Here is a 15,495-nt window from a genome sequence, read left to right as displayed (position 1 = left end):
GATGACTTTGTGCCTCATTGAAGAAAAATAAGTAAACATGGGCAAAGAAGGTCCCAAGAAGCTGAGGGGCAAAATTCCATCATATGCATCCCTTGTGCAAACTTTCCAGGAGAAGCACAAGAAGAAGCATCTGGGTACTTCAGTTAGCTTCTCAGAGTTTTCTAAGAAGGGTTCAGAGAGGTAGAAGACCATGTCTTTCAAAATGAAAAAAAAAAAAAAAAATTGGGGCACCCGGGTGGCTCAGTCAGTTAACTGTCCAACTCTTGGTTTTGGCTCAGGTCATGATCTCACTGTCAGAAGACTGAGTCCCATGTCAGGCTCTGCACTCAGTGCAGAGTCTGCTTGAAATTCTTTCCCTCCTCCTCTGCTCCTCCCCCCGCTTGCACACACTCTTTCTCTAAAATAAATAAAATCTTAAAAAAAGGAAAAAAAATTGAAGACGTGGAAAAGGCCCATGTTGAAAGAAAAATGAAAACTTATATCCCTCCTTAAGGGGAAACCAAAGAAGTTCACCCAATGCACTCAAGAGGACTCTTGTGGACTTTTTCTTGCTTTGTTTTGAGTATCACCCCCAAATCAGCATCCCACCTTATCCATTGGTGACGTTGCAAAGAAACAGGGACAGAAGTGGAATAACTCTGCAGTAGATGACAACAGCTTTATGAAGAGAAGGCTGGAGACAAGTACAAAAAGGAGACTGCTGCCTACGGGAGACAGCAGCTATGGGAGAGCCTGCTGAGGCAAAAAAGGGAGTCATCAAGGCTGAAAAATAAAGAAAAAAGATGGAAGAAGAGGAAAATGAAGAGGAAGAAGATGATGAAGAAGAGGATGATGAATAAGTTGGTTCTAGCACAGGTTTGTTCTTTTCTTGTCTATAAAGCACTTAACGCCCTTTATACACAACTCATTCCTTTTAAAGAAAAAAAATTGAAATGTAAGGCTGGGTAAGTTATGGTTTTAAACTGTACAGTGTCTTTTTTTGTATGGTTAACATACTACCACATGTGCCTTTAGATAGCTTTGTCCTGTTGGTATTTTCAATACCCACTAGCCTTGCCTGGTACAGTATGGGGGTTGTAAATTGGCACAGAAATTTACAGCAGCTTCTTGTTGGTGCACACAACAAATTTATATATAGGAATGGTACTGTTCTCATTTTCCCTTGTCTCTGAGGCAGCTAATACAAAATAACTGTTCTGTTAACTCAGTACCACTCTGTAGTTGCAGAAAAAAAAGAAAAAGAAAAAAACTGCATTTTTTTTGTTTTGTTGACATTCTAATGCCTCTAAGCAAATACAATTTTTAAGTTGAAAATAAATAAAAAAGAATTAATACAATATCCTTCTCAAATCTTCCAAAAAATAAAAAAGGAGGGAATACTTCCACACTGCATCATTGTGAGATCAGTGTTATATTCTGATACCAAAGCCAGATAAGGACACTACAAGAAAATTATAGGCCAATATCCCGATGAATATAGATGCAAAAATCTTCAACAAAATCTTAACAAACCAAAATCATTAAAAGGATCACACATAATGATCAAGTGGAATTTATTCCAGGGATGCAAGGATGGTTTAACATCTGCAAATCCATAAATGTGACATACCAAATTAACAAAAAGAAGGATAAAAATCATATGATCATCTCAATGGATGCAGAAAAAGCATCTGATAAAATTTAACATCCTTTCATGATAAAAACTCTGAACAAACTGGTTATACAAGGAATGTACCCCAGCATAGCAAAGGCCATATATATAGACAAGCCCACAGCTAGCATCATACTCAATGGTGAGAAATTGAAAGCTTTTCCTCTAAGATCAGGAACAAGACAAGGATGCCCCCTCTCAACACTTCAATTCAACTTAGTTTTAGAAGCCCTGTCCTAAGCAATTAGGCAAGAAAAAAAAAAGCACCTAAATCAGAAAGGAAAAAGTGAAATTATATTTGTTTGCAAATGACTTGATATATAAATAGAAAACCCTAAAAACTTTATCACAAAAAGCTGTTAGAACTAATAAACAAAATCAGCAAAGTTGCAGAATACAAAATCAAGACACATACATCAGTTGTTTCTACCAAAAAAACTATTAGAAAGAAAAATTATGAAAACAATCCCGTACATAATAGCATAAAAAATAATAAAATACTTAGGGGGCGCCTGGGTGGTTCAGTCATTAAGTGTCTGCCTTCAGCTCAGGTCATGATCCCAGGGTCCTGGGATTGAGCCCCACATTGGGCTCCCTGCTCAATGGAAACGGAAAGCCTGCTTCTCCCTCTCCCACTCCCCCTGCTTGTGTTCCCTCTCTCTCTGTCAAATAAATAAATAAAATCTTTAAAAAAATAATAAAATACTTAGAAATAAATTCAGTGAAGGAGGTAAAAGATCTGTACACTGAAAACTATAAATATTAATGAAAGAAATGGAAGAAGACACAAGTAAATGGAGAGATCTTTTATGTTCATGGACTGGAAAAATTAATATTGCTAACATGTCCATACTACCCAAAGGAATCCACAGATTCAATGTAATCATTACAAAAATTCCAATGGCAGTTTTCACATCAATAGAAAAACAATCCTAAAATCTGTATGGAGCCACAAAGACCCCAAATAACCAAAGCGGTCTTGATAAGGAATAAAGCTAGAGGCATTACACTTCCTGGTTCAAATTATATTACAAAGCCATTGTCATCAAAACAGTATGTAACTGGCTAAAAACAGACACAAAAGTCAATGGAACAGAATAGAGAGCCCAGAAATAAACCCATGCATATATATAGTCAGTTAATTTTGACAAAGGAGTCAAGAATATACACTGGGGAAGGATAGTTTGTTCAGTAAATGGTTTGGGAAAACTGAACAGCCAACTTGCAAAAGAATGAAACTGGAGCCCTATTGTATGCCATACCCAAATATCAACTTAAAATGAATCAAAGAGTTGAACACAAGATCTGAAATCCTAAGACTCCTAGAAGAAAACAGGAAATAATAAAAGCTCCTTGAAATTGATCCTGGCAATGATCTTTTTGGATTTGACACCAAAGCAAAGACAACAAAAGCAAAAATAAACAAGTGGGACTACATCTAACTAAAGTTTCTGCACAGCAAAGGAAACCACTGACAAGATAAAAAAGCAACCTATGGAATGGAAGAAAATATTTGCAAACCACCTATCTGATAAGGGGTTAATATCCAAACTATATAGGATACTTGTACAACTCACTAGCAAAAGTGGGCAAAGGACCCAAACAGATATTTTCCCAAATATTTTTCCCATTTTCCCAAATATTTGCAAGAGCAAAATCCCAGGCTATAGGGGACAGTGAAGTAGAGGTCATATTCAGGAAAGAGATGCAGACCATAGAGCTGGACCATTATCTATGAGGGAGAGATAATGGTAAGGTGGAAAGGTAATGAGCCAGATAGTGGAGAATGTCTAATAATATGCTGACGAGGCTTCTTCATTGTCAAGAGGCAATACTGGGGGCTTATAAGTAGGGAATAAAAGAATTGAAACTGAACTTAAGTAGTAGAAGTAAGTAGTATGTACTCAAATAGTGAGAAAACAGAGACAAAGGGCGCCTGGGTGGCTCAGCTGGTTAAGTGTCTGCCTTCGGCTCAGGTCATGATCCCGGGGTCCTGGGATCGAGTCCCGCATCGGGGTCCCCCTGCTCAGCGGGGAGCCTGCTTCTCCCTCTCCCTCTGCCTGCCACTCCCCCTGCTTGTGCTCTCTCTCTGTCAGATAAATAAAAATCTTTATAAAAAAAGAAACCAGAGACAGAAAGATTCCCTAGGATCCTACAGTAATATAAAAGATAACAGAGCTTATTTAAAATAAGGAGGCAGGAAGTGCAAAAGATGGGGCGAGCATGAGCTACTGAAGAGACTGGACTAGACTGGCAGCATGTAGGGTGTGAGGTAGTAAGGTGACTCCGTCTTAGTCCTGACTGTCGACAGAGTGGTACTCCAACACATCAGGGTAACCAAGGAAGCTCTAAAAATAGTGACATCTGCGTTCCAACTGCAGAGAATCTTATTTAAGTGATTAAGAACCACTGGGGAAATTGGTGAGGAAGGGACATTAGGAAAATACCACGAGGTATTTTGAGAAGTGTTTTGAGGAGTAATACTCAGTTGGCAGTATCCAACTTGTCCCATTTTAAATTCATACTTCCACGTTTTCAATCACCCAACAACTACTCACTGCCCACTGTTAGGACGGGACCACAATAGTGACAAACAGACCTGTGCGCCCTCAGTGCATTTACAACCATCACCAAATGCGAGTTTTGGTTTGAAAACAGCTCTCCATCTACTTGCTACAGTTCTTGATTCATATCACAGCAAAAAGTTAAGAAGGAAATACACAAGTCTTTTGGTTGCTGATCTGAGCTAATAAAAGCTTCACTCTTTTTTCTTTCTGTTTGAGAGACAATAGAGAAAAGGTCTTATAGGATAATAAATATGAATGAAATAAACTATTAAAAGGGAGATTATGATATTGTAATCTATAAAATAAGTACTACAGAAACTAATAATCTGTATAAATAATATTTTATATTATGTACATTATATTTATATTAATAATCTATGTAAAACAAGCTATTGATGAACAATAATTTATTTTACATTGGCTAAGGAATGGATTTAAAAGCTAGGCTCTAATGGATCCTAATAGGATTGCTTGCCAGAAAAAATTCCTTCAATCATTAATTCATGTCTTTCCACATTTTACGGCCTTTTTCAAGTTCAACCACCTTCACAGGAGACATGATATTGACCCAAAATATATAACATTTTCAAGTTCTTCCAATAAAGATATACTTAGAAAGAGAACTAGCACCTAGAAATTCACCCAATAACTCACCAAAGTTAAAGCTCAATTGCTTAAGTTTTAGGATTATTTAGTAAATTAGACTCTCCTTTCTACTGTTAAATGAAAATACATTCTGGTCCCCTCATAGCTCATGCTGGGCAGAGGCGGAGAGCAGAGAAGTACTGAGTTCAGCAGTCACTTCCTCTGCACTTTAGTGCTTTAGAAAGAGTGGGGAGGAAGGGAGAGAGCAGGGATGAGTAGGAGGAGAGCTTGATGCTACTTAATGTAATGAAAATGTAGAAATTCACATTCTATCACAAATAAAAGAATGATTGTATTCAAAAACCTTTATTTACATTTCTGCCATGGGTTGAAATGATTCCTGCATAACTGTCAATGGCATAAGGTACTTAGTCTTTCTTAAGAAAGGTGCAAAATTAAACTACCTTTATTAGCAATAGCTCTCAATTTCCCACAAGGAAGACGTAGACTACCCCAATGAGATCCTAAAAATCAGGGCGTACTCACTCATGGTGATGAGAGTCTGGGGAAAAGTGAACCATCCTTTTGTTACTGACAGGACCAGGGGTGCTCACCTGAAAGGAGAGTTGAAACAAAAAATGTCACAGATGAGTTTCTAAAGGAAAAACAACAACAGCCCTGAACACTAGGGACATTTCCATTTGAGAGCTTCCAATCTAAAATGGAGAATAAAATATTAATTCTCAAAAGCTAAACAACATTGCATGGACCAAAAGGGTCATTTCCTTCCTGGTAAGAATGGCCTCTTGTTATGGCTCAGTGTAGCTCCTCTGAGAGAATTTTTAGACTATTTTAAAAGTACCTTTATAATAAAATGTTTCTTAAGAACCAGACCACTGACTCTTGTTTCCAAATATTGCTCAACTGTGCACACATTTAATCATATGTGAAAAAAGGAGGCTCACTTAATTAGTGTTGAGTAAACGGTATTTCCCAAAACCAATTAACCAAAGTTAATTCCTAAATATAAATAACATGTTTTATAGCACACACTTCTTCAATGCATACAAAAACCTAAGTCAAGGAAGGAGACACGAGTCCTTTTCCCATAAAGTCAGAATAATCTGTATATTTACACAGAACAAAATGTATTTTCATCTAAAAGAACAATGTTTTCTTCCTCTATTCCTAAATAAAATGAAAAATCTGCTAAAGAACGGAAGGTTCAATTTTTTTTTTGTAATAGAAGCCACTCTCGTTAAAAAAAACTCACAACTTTTGTTTTATGGAGGATTCTCAAAACGGAACGTGAGCAGCACCATGCAAGAAAGAATCTACAATCACAGTCAACAGGACATATCTTACAACAAAAGGTCCTAAGTTATGCTCTGCCATAATAATAATAATAATAATAATAATAATAATAATAATAATAAAGCCCCTCCACAATTATAAAAGTGCCACTTAAAGTATACAATCAGAAAAAAGCCCGATGAGGCAGAAAAATGCCTCTGAAAAAAACCTAACATTTGCAAAAAATGATTTATTCCTTTATCACTTGGGTCACAAGGATACCAGCACACACTCTGAAATTCCAAGAAATGCAAATATTGCAAATGTGCGCAGATGATGACATCAAGAATCCGACGGCTGGAGCACCACAGGTAAACAGGTGGCTCAACTCCAGAACTACATCCTGCATTCATCTCAAAATGAGGTTTTCATGCTATTCCAGTGGGCATCCCCGGAATACAGTAATCCATTTTCTACACTGTGGCTCTGAGAAAAGCCGACTGTGCCTATGTCATGCTTTGTTAGAGGTTCATGATCACATTATCTCGTGGTGGACCTGACACTTTTATTCAGTTTACAGTATGTTCTATGTACAGGCAACTTATTTCCTTTGCCAGGGCTGCTGACAACCTTTTCCACACTATATTAATCTTGTTTACTGACTTTATCTTGGTACAAATATCAGAAAACTGAACTTTTTATCTCAGAGAAAGAATAAACAACGTGTTGACAGAAGCAGAAGCTATTTTCAGGGCTAAAATTGCCTGTTTACCTGAAGCTATACTTATGGAAAAATGTTTAAGTCTTGCTCTGGCTTGAAATACATAATCTGAAATTTAATAAATGAAGAAATTTCACATACACCCATGTGATAAATTGCCTGATGAAAACAATGCAACTGAATACAATAAAACAGAATTTCTAACTAATTTATCCCACAATACAAATGTAAGCTTTCAATCTAGTCAGAAATAATCATACTGTGTATTTCTCAGAAATCATATATGTATAAATGATAAGCTCAATTCAATTGCTGCAAATAACACACAAAAGATTTACAGGATCAAAGGTAGATATTTAAATGACTTTACATATATACGTAATGTGTGGCCCTTTTAAAAAAAAATAGGGGTGAATACCCTTTACTGTTATTTCAAGTCAATTTTTGTTTTACTTTTGAAGATATGCCAACAGCCATAATTTAGGATTATTTTTAAATGAAATTATGCAACGCTGAGGTCCACACGCGATGATCTCAGGGTTCATGTCACCGGTCTCCCTCAGGAGTAAAATGTTTTTACTCTGGGAACCTTTTGTGACTTTGTGACTAGACACCCTATACTGAAAATCTGAGAATAAGATCTTAATACAGAAATCAGTCCATGGAAAGCAGTACTAGAGTTACTCAAGTTCCAGTGTATTTTAAACATGGAAGCATAGGGCGCCTGGGTGGCTCACTTGGTTAAGCGACTGCCTTCGGCTCAGGTCATGATCCTGATGAGTCCCACATCAGGCTCCCTGCTCGACGGGGAGTCGGCTTCTCCCGCCGACCCTCTTCCCTCTCGTGCTCTCTATCTCTCTTCTCTCTCTCTCAAATAAATAAATAAAATCTTTTAAAAAAATAAATAAAATAAGCATGGAAGCATGGATTATTAGTAGGTAATTCAAAGTATTATAAAATATCAAGAAACATTGTTATAAAATTCTTTCTAAAAATTTATAACTTAGGGTGAGATAATCCTCTTTACAAAAATAAATGAAGCAGTTTTTTAAACATCACATCCAAGTAATAATTTCTAGTAAACAAGTATGGTGATTATTTTATTTTCAAAAAAATATGGCTTCCAGTTACTCCAGAAATGTCTAAGAAAGAACACATTTAAAAACATCATCTCTTTAAAATATACAATAAAATATTCACAGAGTAAAGTTTATTTGTTAGAAAAAGCAGATTTTAGTCCACAAGATTGGATAGGGAACGGGTATTCTGTTCTTCATGAGAAACAGTATCTCCACAGTCCAGCTCTCGTTATTTGTTAATAAGACTCTGGAGACATTTATGTAATTAGCCAATATTTACTGATGACAATCTTAGACATCACACTATCTGCCCAGAATTCTTACAATTCATTTTTAAATGTTATTACATCAATAGTGACTACAGTCCTAAATAAAATAGGTATATTTCTTCTCATTACCTATGTTTATTCCTCAAATCAGGAAGTTAAAAAAAAAAGATATCCCAACCTAGAAAGGAATGGGTGGCCTCTAGATAATAAAGCATTTGCCAACTTCTGGCCTTTGTGGATTGTGAAACAACCTGGAAAGCTAAAAGATCACATGGGTCTTAGTTTTTGCTATTGTTGTTTACAATCAAGTGATCAACCTCAGAAAATAGGAATATCACAGTGACAGTAGAAAAGTAAGTAACCGTTGTACAAGAAAGTGCCACTGTTCAGGCGCCTGGGTGGCTCAGTCATTTAGCGTCGCCTTTGGCTCAGGTCATGGTCCCAGGGTCCTGGGATCGAGCCCTGCGTCCGGCTCCCTGCTCGGTGGGAAGCCTGCTTCTCCCTCTCCCCCTCCCCCGGCTTGTGTTCCCTCTCTTTCTGTGTCTCTCTCTGTCAAATAAATAAACAAAATCTTTAAAACAAAACAAAACAAAAAAAAAGAAAGTGCTACTGTCAAAATTCAGAAGGTCAGTAGGTAAGAATATATGGGACATTTAGCTAAATGACATCAATGACAAAATATCTATTCTCTCCATTTCATTAGATATATTAAGACAATTTCTTATTCTTTCTGTCACTGATTTATTGACACCAATTTCATAACTTTCCTTAGAAGATAAACAGAACACTTGGTTATACATCTCATTGTCATTTTGTTGTCATCAAACCCACCCCATTCTTCTACAATTACATACTTGAAAGAATTACTTCCCAAATCAGGGAAACGTATCTGAGACACAACGGATTAATGAAAAGCTTGCTCCATACGGATGATATCCTACTCGTATTTTCAAGGATTAAGGTTCCTTCTGTAAATGCAGGAAGTGTTACGGCCCCACATAAATACGAGAGGCCGTTACTCTTTCTTTCCTCCCTCTGATCCAGTCATTCTCCTCCAACTTTGATCTTATATACAATTTCAACTTTGATCTTATATACAATTACATTTTTGATCTTATATACAATTACATTTTATTTGCTTTTCAAATGCTATTCTGCTTCAGTACCCCCACTGACAAATACTTAGGGTGGCAGGCTGCCATTCGAAAGAAGGCCTTTCAATTTTGTGAGGACTGGTCCATCAAATCTGCCCGGCCTCCAGGCTATAAGGAGACCTTGCATGAGCCTTCAAGCTGCCAGTGTGTCAAGACCCAAAAGTTTTCTGCTTCTCTAAGGACCAGTATTAATTTGACTCAACTTCTCGGAAGAAAGAAACAAGGCCTCAAAGTTTAGCAGGCTCTGCATGAAGGACCCCCTGGTACATTCAACAAATGTGTCAATCAAATATATGTGACAGATACTAATAAAACCAGGCTTAAAAATAGGACTTGCAACCCTGGGGGTAAAAGTGAGGGGAGGAGGGCAGAGAGATGGAAGGAATTTATTATAGTTGCTCGTTACACATTTATCTTCATTAAAAATCAATCATAAGAAAATAATATCCTGAAAGATTTGTATTAACTAATTTTAAGTAATAGCTGTTAAAACAGATGTATAAAATGTTCATCTCTTAACCCCTTACAGAAAAATAAACACAAAGATTCTCCAAAAGTATTTCAAATGAGTTTTATATCGGTGTTCTAAAAAGTTCTGTTATGAGTAAAATATTTCATTGTGTCACCTATTCGCATAGATAATATTACAGAATGGTCACAATTCACAAAAGGCACAATCTCTTTGGGGATGGAAAACATCCAAGAAGATAACACTAGAATTACTTTTAAAACAATGTACAAAAAAATAAAAATTACTTTAGAATGATTTCTAAAGCAATACACAAAAATGATAATTCAGGGAGCATAAAATGGGTATCGTTTATAAGATTTAAGGGAAACAAAGTAGTTATCTGATTTAAGAGGAATGGGGGGGTTGAGAAGGGAGTTGTATGCAATTCTCTCTCCCTGCTCCAATCCATCTTACCAACTTGGCAAATTCAACTTTCTAAATCGCTGCTTTTCACATGTCAGTTTTCTCATTCCAGAGCCATCCATAGCTCTATGCTGAAAGTAAAATTAAAGCTAATGAGAAATGCATTCAAAGCCCTTCTCTAATCCAATCCTTACTTCTCAGGGTGATCCTTCTGCTCAGGTAGTAACTGACTGACTACTCTCCATGTTTGAAACCCAAAACCACTCTACTTGATACAATTCAACAAATATTTACCTACTATATATGTAAAATTAGCCTTATATTTATTATATAATAAGTGGTATAGAGTTCCCATTCCGTTGGGTGACTATTATACTGTCACAATGAGTAATTTTTTGGATGTCATGATAAAGTCCTGAGTTTAAGGAACCCCTTTCATTCCAAGATGGTTTTTTTTTTAAAGAATAATAAAAAAAAAAATCAGCAAGTAATCCATGTACTAATTCATATTTTACCTTCATGTGTCTAGATTTCTATTAAAGTAAAATGTGTATTTATACAGCAGACTAGCAAAAATCCTCTTTACTGGCTACAAGAAACTAAAAAGTAGTAGGTACAAGCAGAACGCCTGATGTATGCTTGGGAATGTGTTGGATAGGAGGGAGAGATTACCGTAAATCTTTAGCCTCTTATTAGGATCTATGTGTCATCTACTATTCATGGCCTTCATGTTAGCTAAATTATATTGTAGTGGATGTAACACAGTGTATGAATCTGATGATTTTACCTGGTTGTCAAGGTATTGTTCGATTATATTTTTAGCTATTTTTAATCCTTCTCAGAAGGATGTAAACATGAATAAATAAAGTGTGATAATGACCACCATGACACATCAAAGAGTTAATATAACTGGTAGAAATATTATTGCTATTATTCATGATAATGACTCGCCTAAACTTTATAGTTGCCTGCTTGTCAGGGGCTTTCACAGGCAAGGGGGAGAGAGCGAGTAAGCAACATTATTCTCAAATACCAGATGAGGGCACATGCCCCAGTTCACAAAGACTAAACAGAGCTAGATCTGAACTTCAACTGTCCTATTCACAACTTACTACTTTTTCCCCTACGGGACTACACAAAGGAAACAATACACCAAAACAAGTGTTTTCTGTATTTGGGGATTTGCTGCAAGAGATGTTTGCGTGAATCTAGAATATACTCTTGGAAAACCTTCAGCCTAGAATTAGACATCCAAGGATGATACTCTGGTTCTCACTTGTAACTTAGGGTAACCTGTGGGGCTATCTTAGATATAGGCAAGGATGAACACAGTGGCCCAAACAAGGCTGTGAGCAAGTGTTATGGATTGATTAACGGGAATAAGAAATAGTTTACTACCAGGCATTACGGCCAAAGTAGTAAAAAATTCAAAATTGTGCTAGAGAGGGGTAAGCATGACATGATGAGAATACGCGAAGGAACATGGAAAATTAGAGAACGTGGACTATTTTTTTTTTCTTCATAAGCAGGTATCAATGTAAATGTGAGATTACACCTTCAAACCAGAAAGACTTTATAAATTAGTATCAAAAAATCACAGGAAATAAAGCTTGCCTTTCAATTACGGATTAGCCCTCCTAGCAGGAATCTGTCTGTGTTAAAAGAGAAGATGCTAACCTTTTGGCTGCCAGAATCAACCAGAAGAGGTGAATGAAGACAGACTTTGGGTAATCGGAAGTAAGCTTGGCACATGTTCAAGTAACACAGCACATACATTTCTCTAAAAGAATCGTCAAAATGCGAATTGTACTAAACTGATGCAGGTTTAGAAATATGTATGCGTACATACATGTATATATATGACAACATTGGCAATTGTTACGTTTTTAATCTAAAACTAAACAAGGTAATTATTTTAAATCCTTAAACAGTTTCCCTAGTTAAAAAGTCAGCATTATAATTAAGAATTTAGAATGATTGGCCTATTAGAATAATAATACTTCTAATTATTAAGTGCATAAATTCTCATTTCTGATATAGACTAATAATGAATGATCTAAATGCTTTAATAGAAAAGATTAATCACTACGTAATTAAAAAACAAATACAGCAATAACTTTTTTCATACTGCTCCATGATAATAATTTTTTTTTGACTAAGAAACTAAAAATTAGCCAGCTTGGAAGGATGGCAAATAGTGATTAAAGAAGGAGTTTCACTTTGCCGTCCAGTTTAGTAGCAAGCTGTGAGTGGCCTCTGCTGGTTGACCAAAGGCTTCCTAAATCACTCACTTATGATGCTTGCAATGTTATGGGCTTCGGAAAAACAAGGATATGCCCACATATATTCATACAAAATCCAGTGTACATAAAACCTGCCTTTTATAAAAGCAAATGCGAAATAATAAACAAAATGTACATAAGCTGGTGTAAAAAAACTTTATAATTTCATCCCAATTCAACATGCTTAGATTATACTCAGTATCTATGCATCTTCTAAAATTTTAATTTCTATGCCATGATTGCATGTGGATTATCATATTCAATTCATATTGAGCAATCATATCTACATTTAAAAATAAATATTTTCTTGAGAGTCACTACACACACCTGCATACACGCACAAACTTTTTCTCAAAATTAAGTGTATATTTAGTTTTGGTTACTAACTGCAGGGAAATACAAAGAAAGAATGAATAAAAAATCCTTTAAAGAATTAGATTTAAAAAAGGCATTAACACACTTTATATAATGGTTTATGAAGATATTGTCCTGGAAATGCAGATTTCTGTATTACTGCACCTATGTTTGAGTAGAAGTATTTTATATTCAAAACTTAAAATTACAATCAAGAAGTTGAACCTTACTAGTATCAAGTAATGTTAATTCAGTAATCATAATAGAAAAGAAAAAAATGTTTCCAATTTTGCTCAGTAGCTTTCTATTAATAAAAATCTCCTGTGCAGGACAGAATTTATGATTTTTTTATTTATCTATTTAAAGATACAATTATATATGATTCACTTCATACTCCACCCAATCTATCCACTTAAAATATACCCCATTAAAAATTATTATCAAATATGCCTAATGAGTCAAAAGGTGACTACTCTTATTTTAAAAAAGTTATTGTTCTCACATGTGACAATACTTCAGTGTATTTCAACCCTCATTTCAAAATTCAGTCCCATTATCTTGCCTGCTCAAAATTGTTCACAGGGTTAGCTAGCTGACATATAAGATAACCCTCCATCTCACTAGACACCACTGGGATATGGCACACTGACCCACAGTAAGCTCTTATTATTAGCCTGAAATATATAGCACGTAATGTGGCTCCTGCCAGGGAATTTGTTTATAAAAATCCTTTTATCTGTCTGGACATCCAAAATGCTTTTATAAGTAATGTTCAACTGTTTAAAGGAATTTCAGACAATAAATAAAAATTCAAATGGGTGCTTTGAAGTCTCCCCTCTTGTCTCCCACTATTCTGCAGAAGTTTTTTTTTTTAAAAAAAGAGGAGTCACATATACAGAAAATAGAAGCTAGAAAGCGTTTTCTCTTTGGAGGTTAGCTTATACAGAGTCTATTATATGAAGGATAGAACTTAAAAAACAAAAAGGAGACTCAATAGTTCTCATTCCTAATGACTGAACATACTGAAAAGCTTGGCACATGTGAAATTAATTTTTTTTGTAGTTAGAGGAGGTCAGGGGGTAACAACAGCAGTAAAGATAATTATGATATTCAGCAAACACAATTGATAACATAAAAAATTAAGATGGTTTTTTGGATGAAAACTTTATCACATATATTAAAAAATTTACTTTAAGAATATAAGCAGACTAGGAAAACATTTAAGTGCTTAGTTCTATATTACTTAAGCTATACTTGAAACACATGATTAACATTTCAGTAGTTAAAATTATTCTTTTTCTGTATTAATTATTTGATAATTTATAACAATATTAATCGTTGTGCATATGCCTTTTTGAATTGCATATTATTTTTCTTTTTCAAACTGTTTTTTTATAAACTAGTCAATTTCTTTCCACCTTAAGTTGATCGTGATATTGTATGCAATCTTAATTTACATTAAGAGAAAAAAAATTACAGCTGGTTTTGATGTTTAAAAGATTGTTTCTAAGAATCTCAAGGATACACTGATAGTAATTTATAAGAAAAATGCTGATAGTCTCCACATTTTAAAACTGATTATCTTAATATGTTTATATTCAGCAAATAAAACACTTAAGATAGTATATTCTATAAGCTATTCTCCTGAAGCAAACACACAGGCAAACATAATGAATTTCGAGACCAGATTATTATACTGTGAATTGCATTAAAATCTTTCTATAACTTAAAAAAAAAAAGCACATAACAGTAACTTGAGAGGGAATGAGACAGCAAGTATGCAAACTAATTTTAAGGTATAAATTATGCAAGCTATTCCTTAAGGTATAAATGAGTGAATGAGTTAATTAAAAAGAAATCAAATATCAGTTAATCAATAACTGTATAATCTTAGTATAGTACATACTATCCTTCTTCTTGATTGGCAACACAAATCCCAAGTAATAACTTTAACTTTTAATATCTTTTGGCCAACATATATTTCAAGCAAAAAAATCACACAGTAAAACTCTTCATATTTTGGGGATGCTTATCAGTAGAATTTACTTGAAATGGAAAGAAGCTAATATCTAGCTTAACTCTGGTTGCACAATACAATCAATCAGCCAGTCAGCAGTGGTTATGTGAAGTAAGTTCTGGCCAATAAGAAGTACATGCAATCACTGGTGGAGCTTTTAAGGAAAATTATTTCAGTGGGATTTACTTGGCGGGCATGAGCCTTGTGCCCTTCTTTGTACTTTAGGTTGCCTGGGATGTAGGCAACAACACCCATTTTTTTGAGTAGGAGTTAAAGATCACAAGAATCAAAGGTTTCCAACCTGCCATCCTTTATCTGGATAATGCAGCCATCAAATACCTTCCCATAACATGAGGGAAAAAACAAAACAAAACCCCTTCTTGTTCAAACTTCCATTATTTGAGCATCTTGTTACATGCACCAAGCTCAATCCCTAATGAATAATAATGATGATGATGCCTTGAAAGCCATTAAATTCTACCTTTCTTCTTAAAAAATCAAAAACACGCCATTAGGTGGGTCAGGAATCCACTGAAAGAGAAGAGATACTGAACATCTAATTTATATGCCCAGCACAGTGCTAGGTGCTATAGAATATCCTAAAAAACTGCATAATATAAAACCCTGCTAGGGGCACCTAGGTGGCTCA

The 15,495-nt window shown here is 35.2% G+C and overlaps 1 protein-coding gene across 2 annotated transcripts in view; it reads right to left on the bottom strand.

The window, feature by feature from the left end:
• GPATCH2 (G-patch domain containing 2) overlaps window positions 1-15,495 on the bottom strand; it is a 175,000-nt gene that overhangs the window by 63,153 nt on the left and 96,352 nt on the right. For both annotated transcript variants that reach the window (XM_027611701.1, XM_027611702.1), the window contains exon 6: window positions 5,350-5,417. In XM_027611701.1, the coding sequence (XP_027467502.1) occupies window positions 5,350-5,417 (68 nt within the window). The remainder of the gene's footprint in view (window positions 1-5,349; window positions 5,418-15,495) is intronic.

Source organism: Zalophus californianus, chromosome 10 (assembly GCF_009762305.2).
Source record: "Zalophus californianus isolate mZalCal1 chromosome 10, mZalCal1.pri.v2, whole genome shotgun sequence".
NCBI lineage: Eukaryota > Metazoa > Chordata > Mammalia > Carnivora > Otariidae > Zalophus > Zalophus californianus.
Note: the sequence above shows the minus strand (reverse complement) of the source record. Positions and strands in the feature narration are given on the sequence as shown.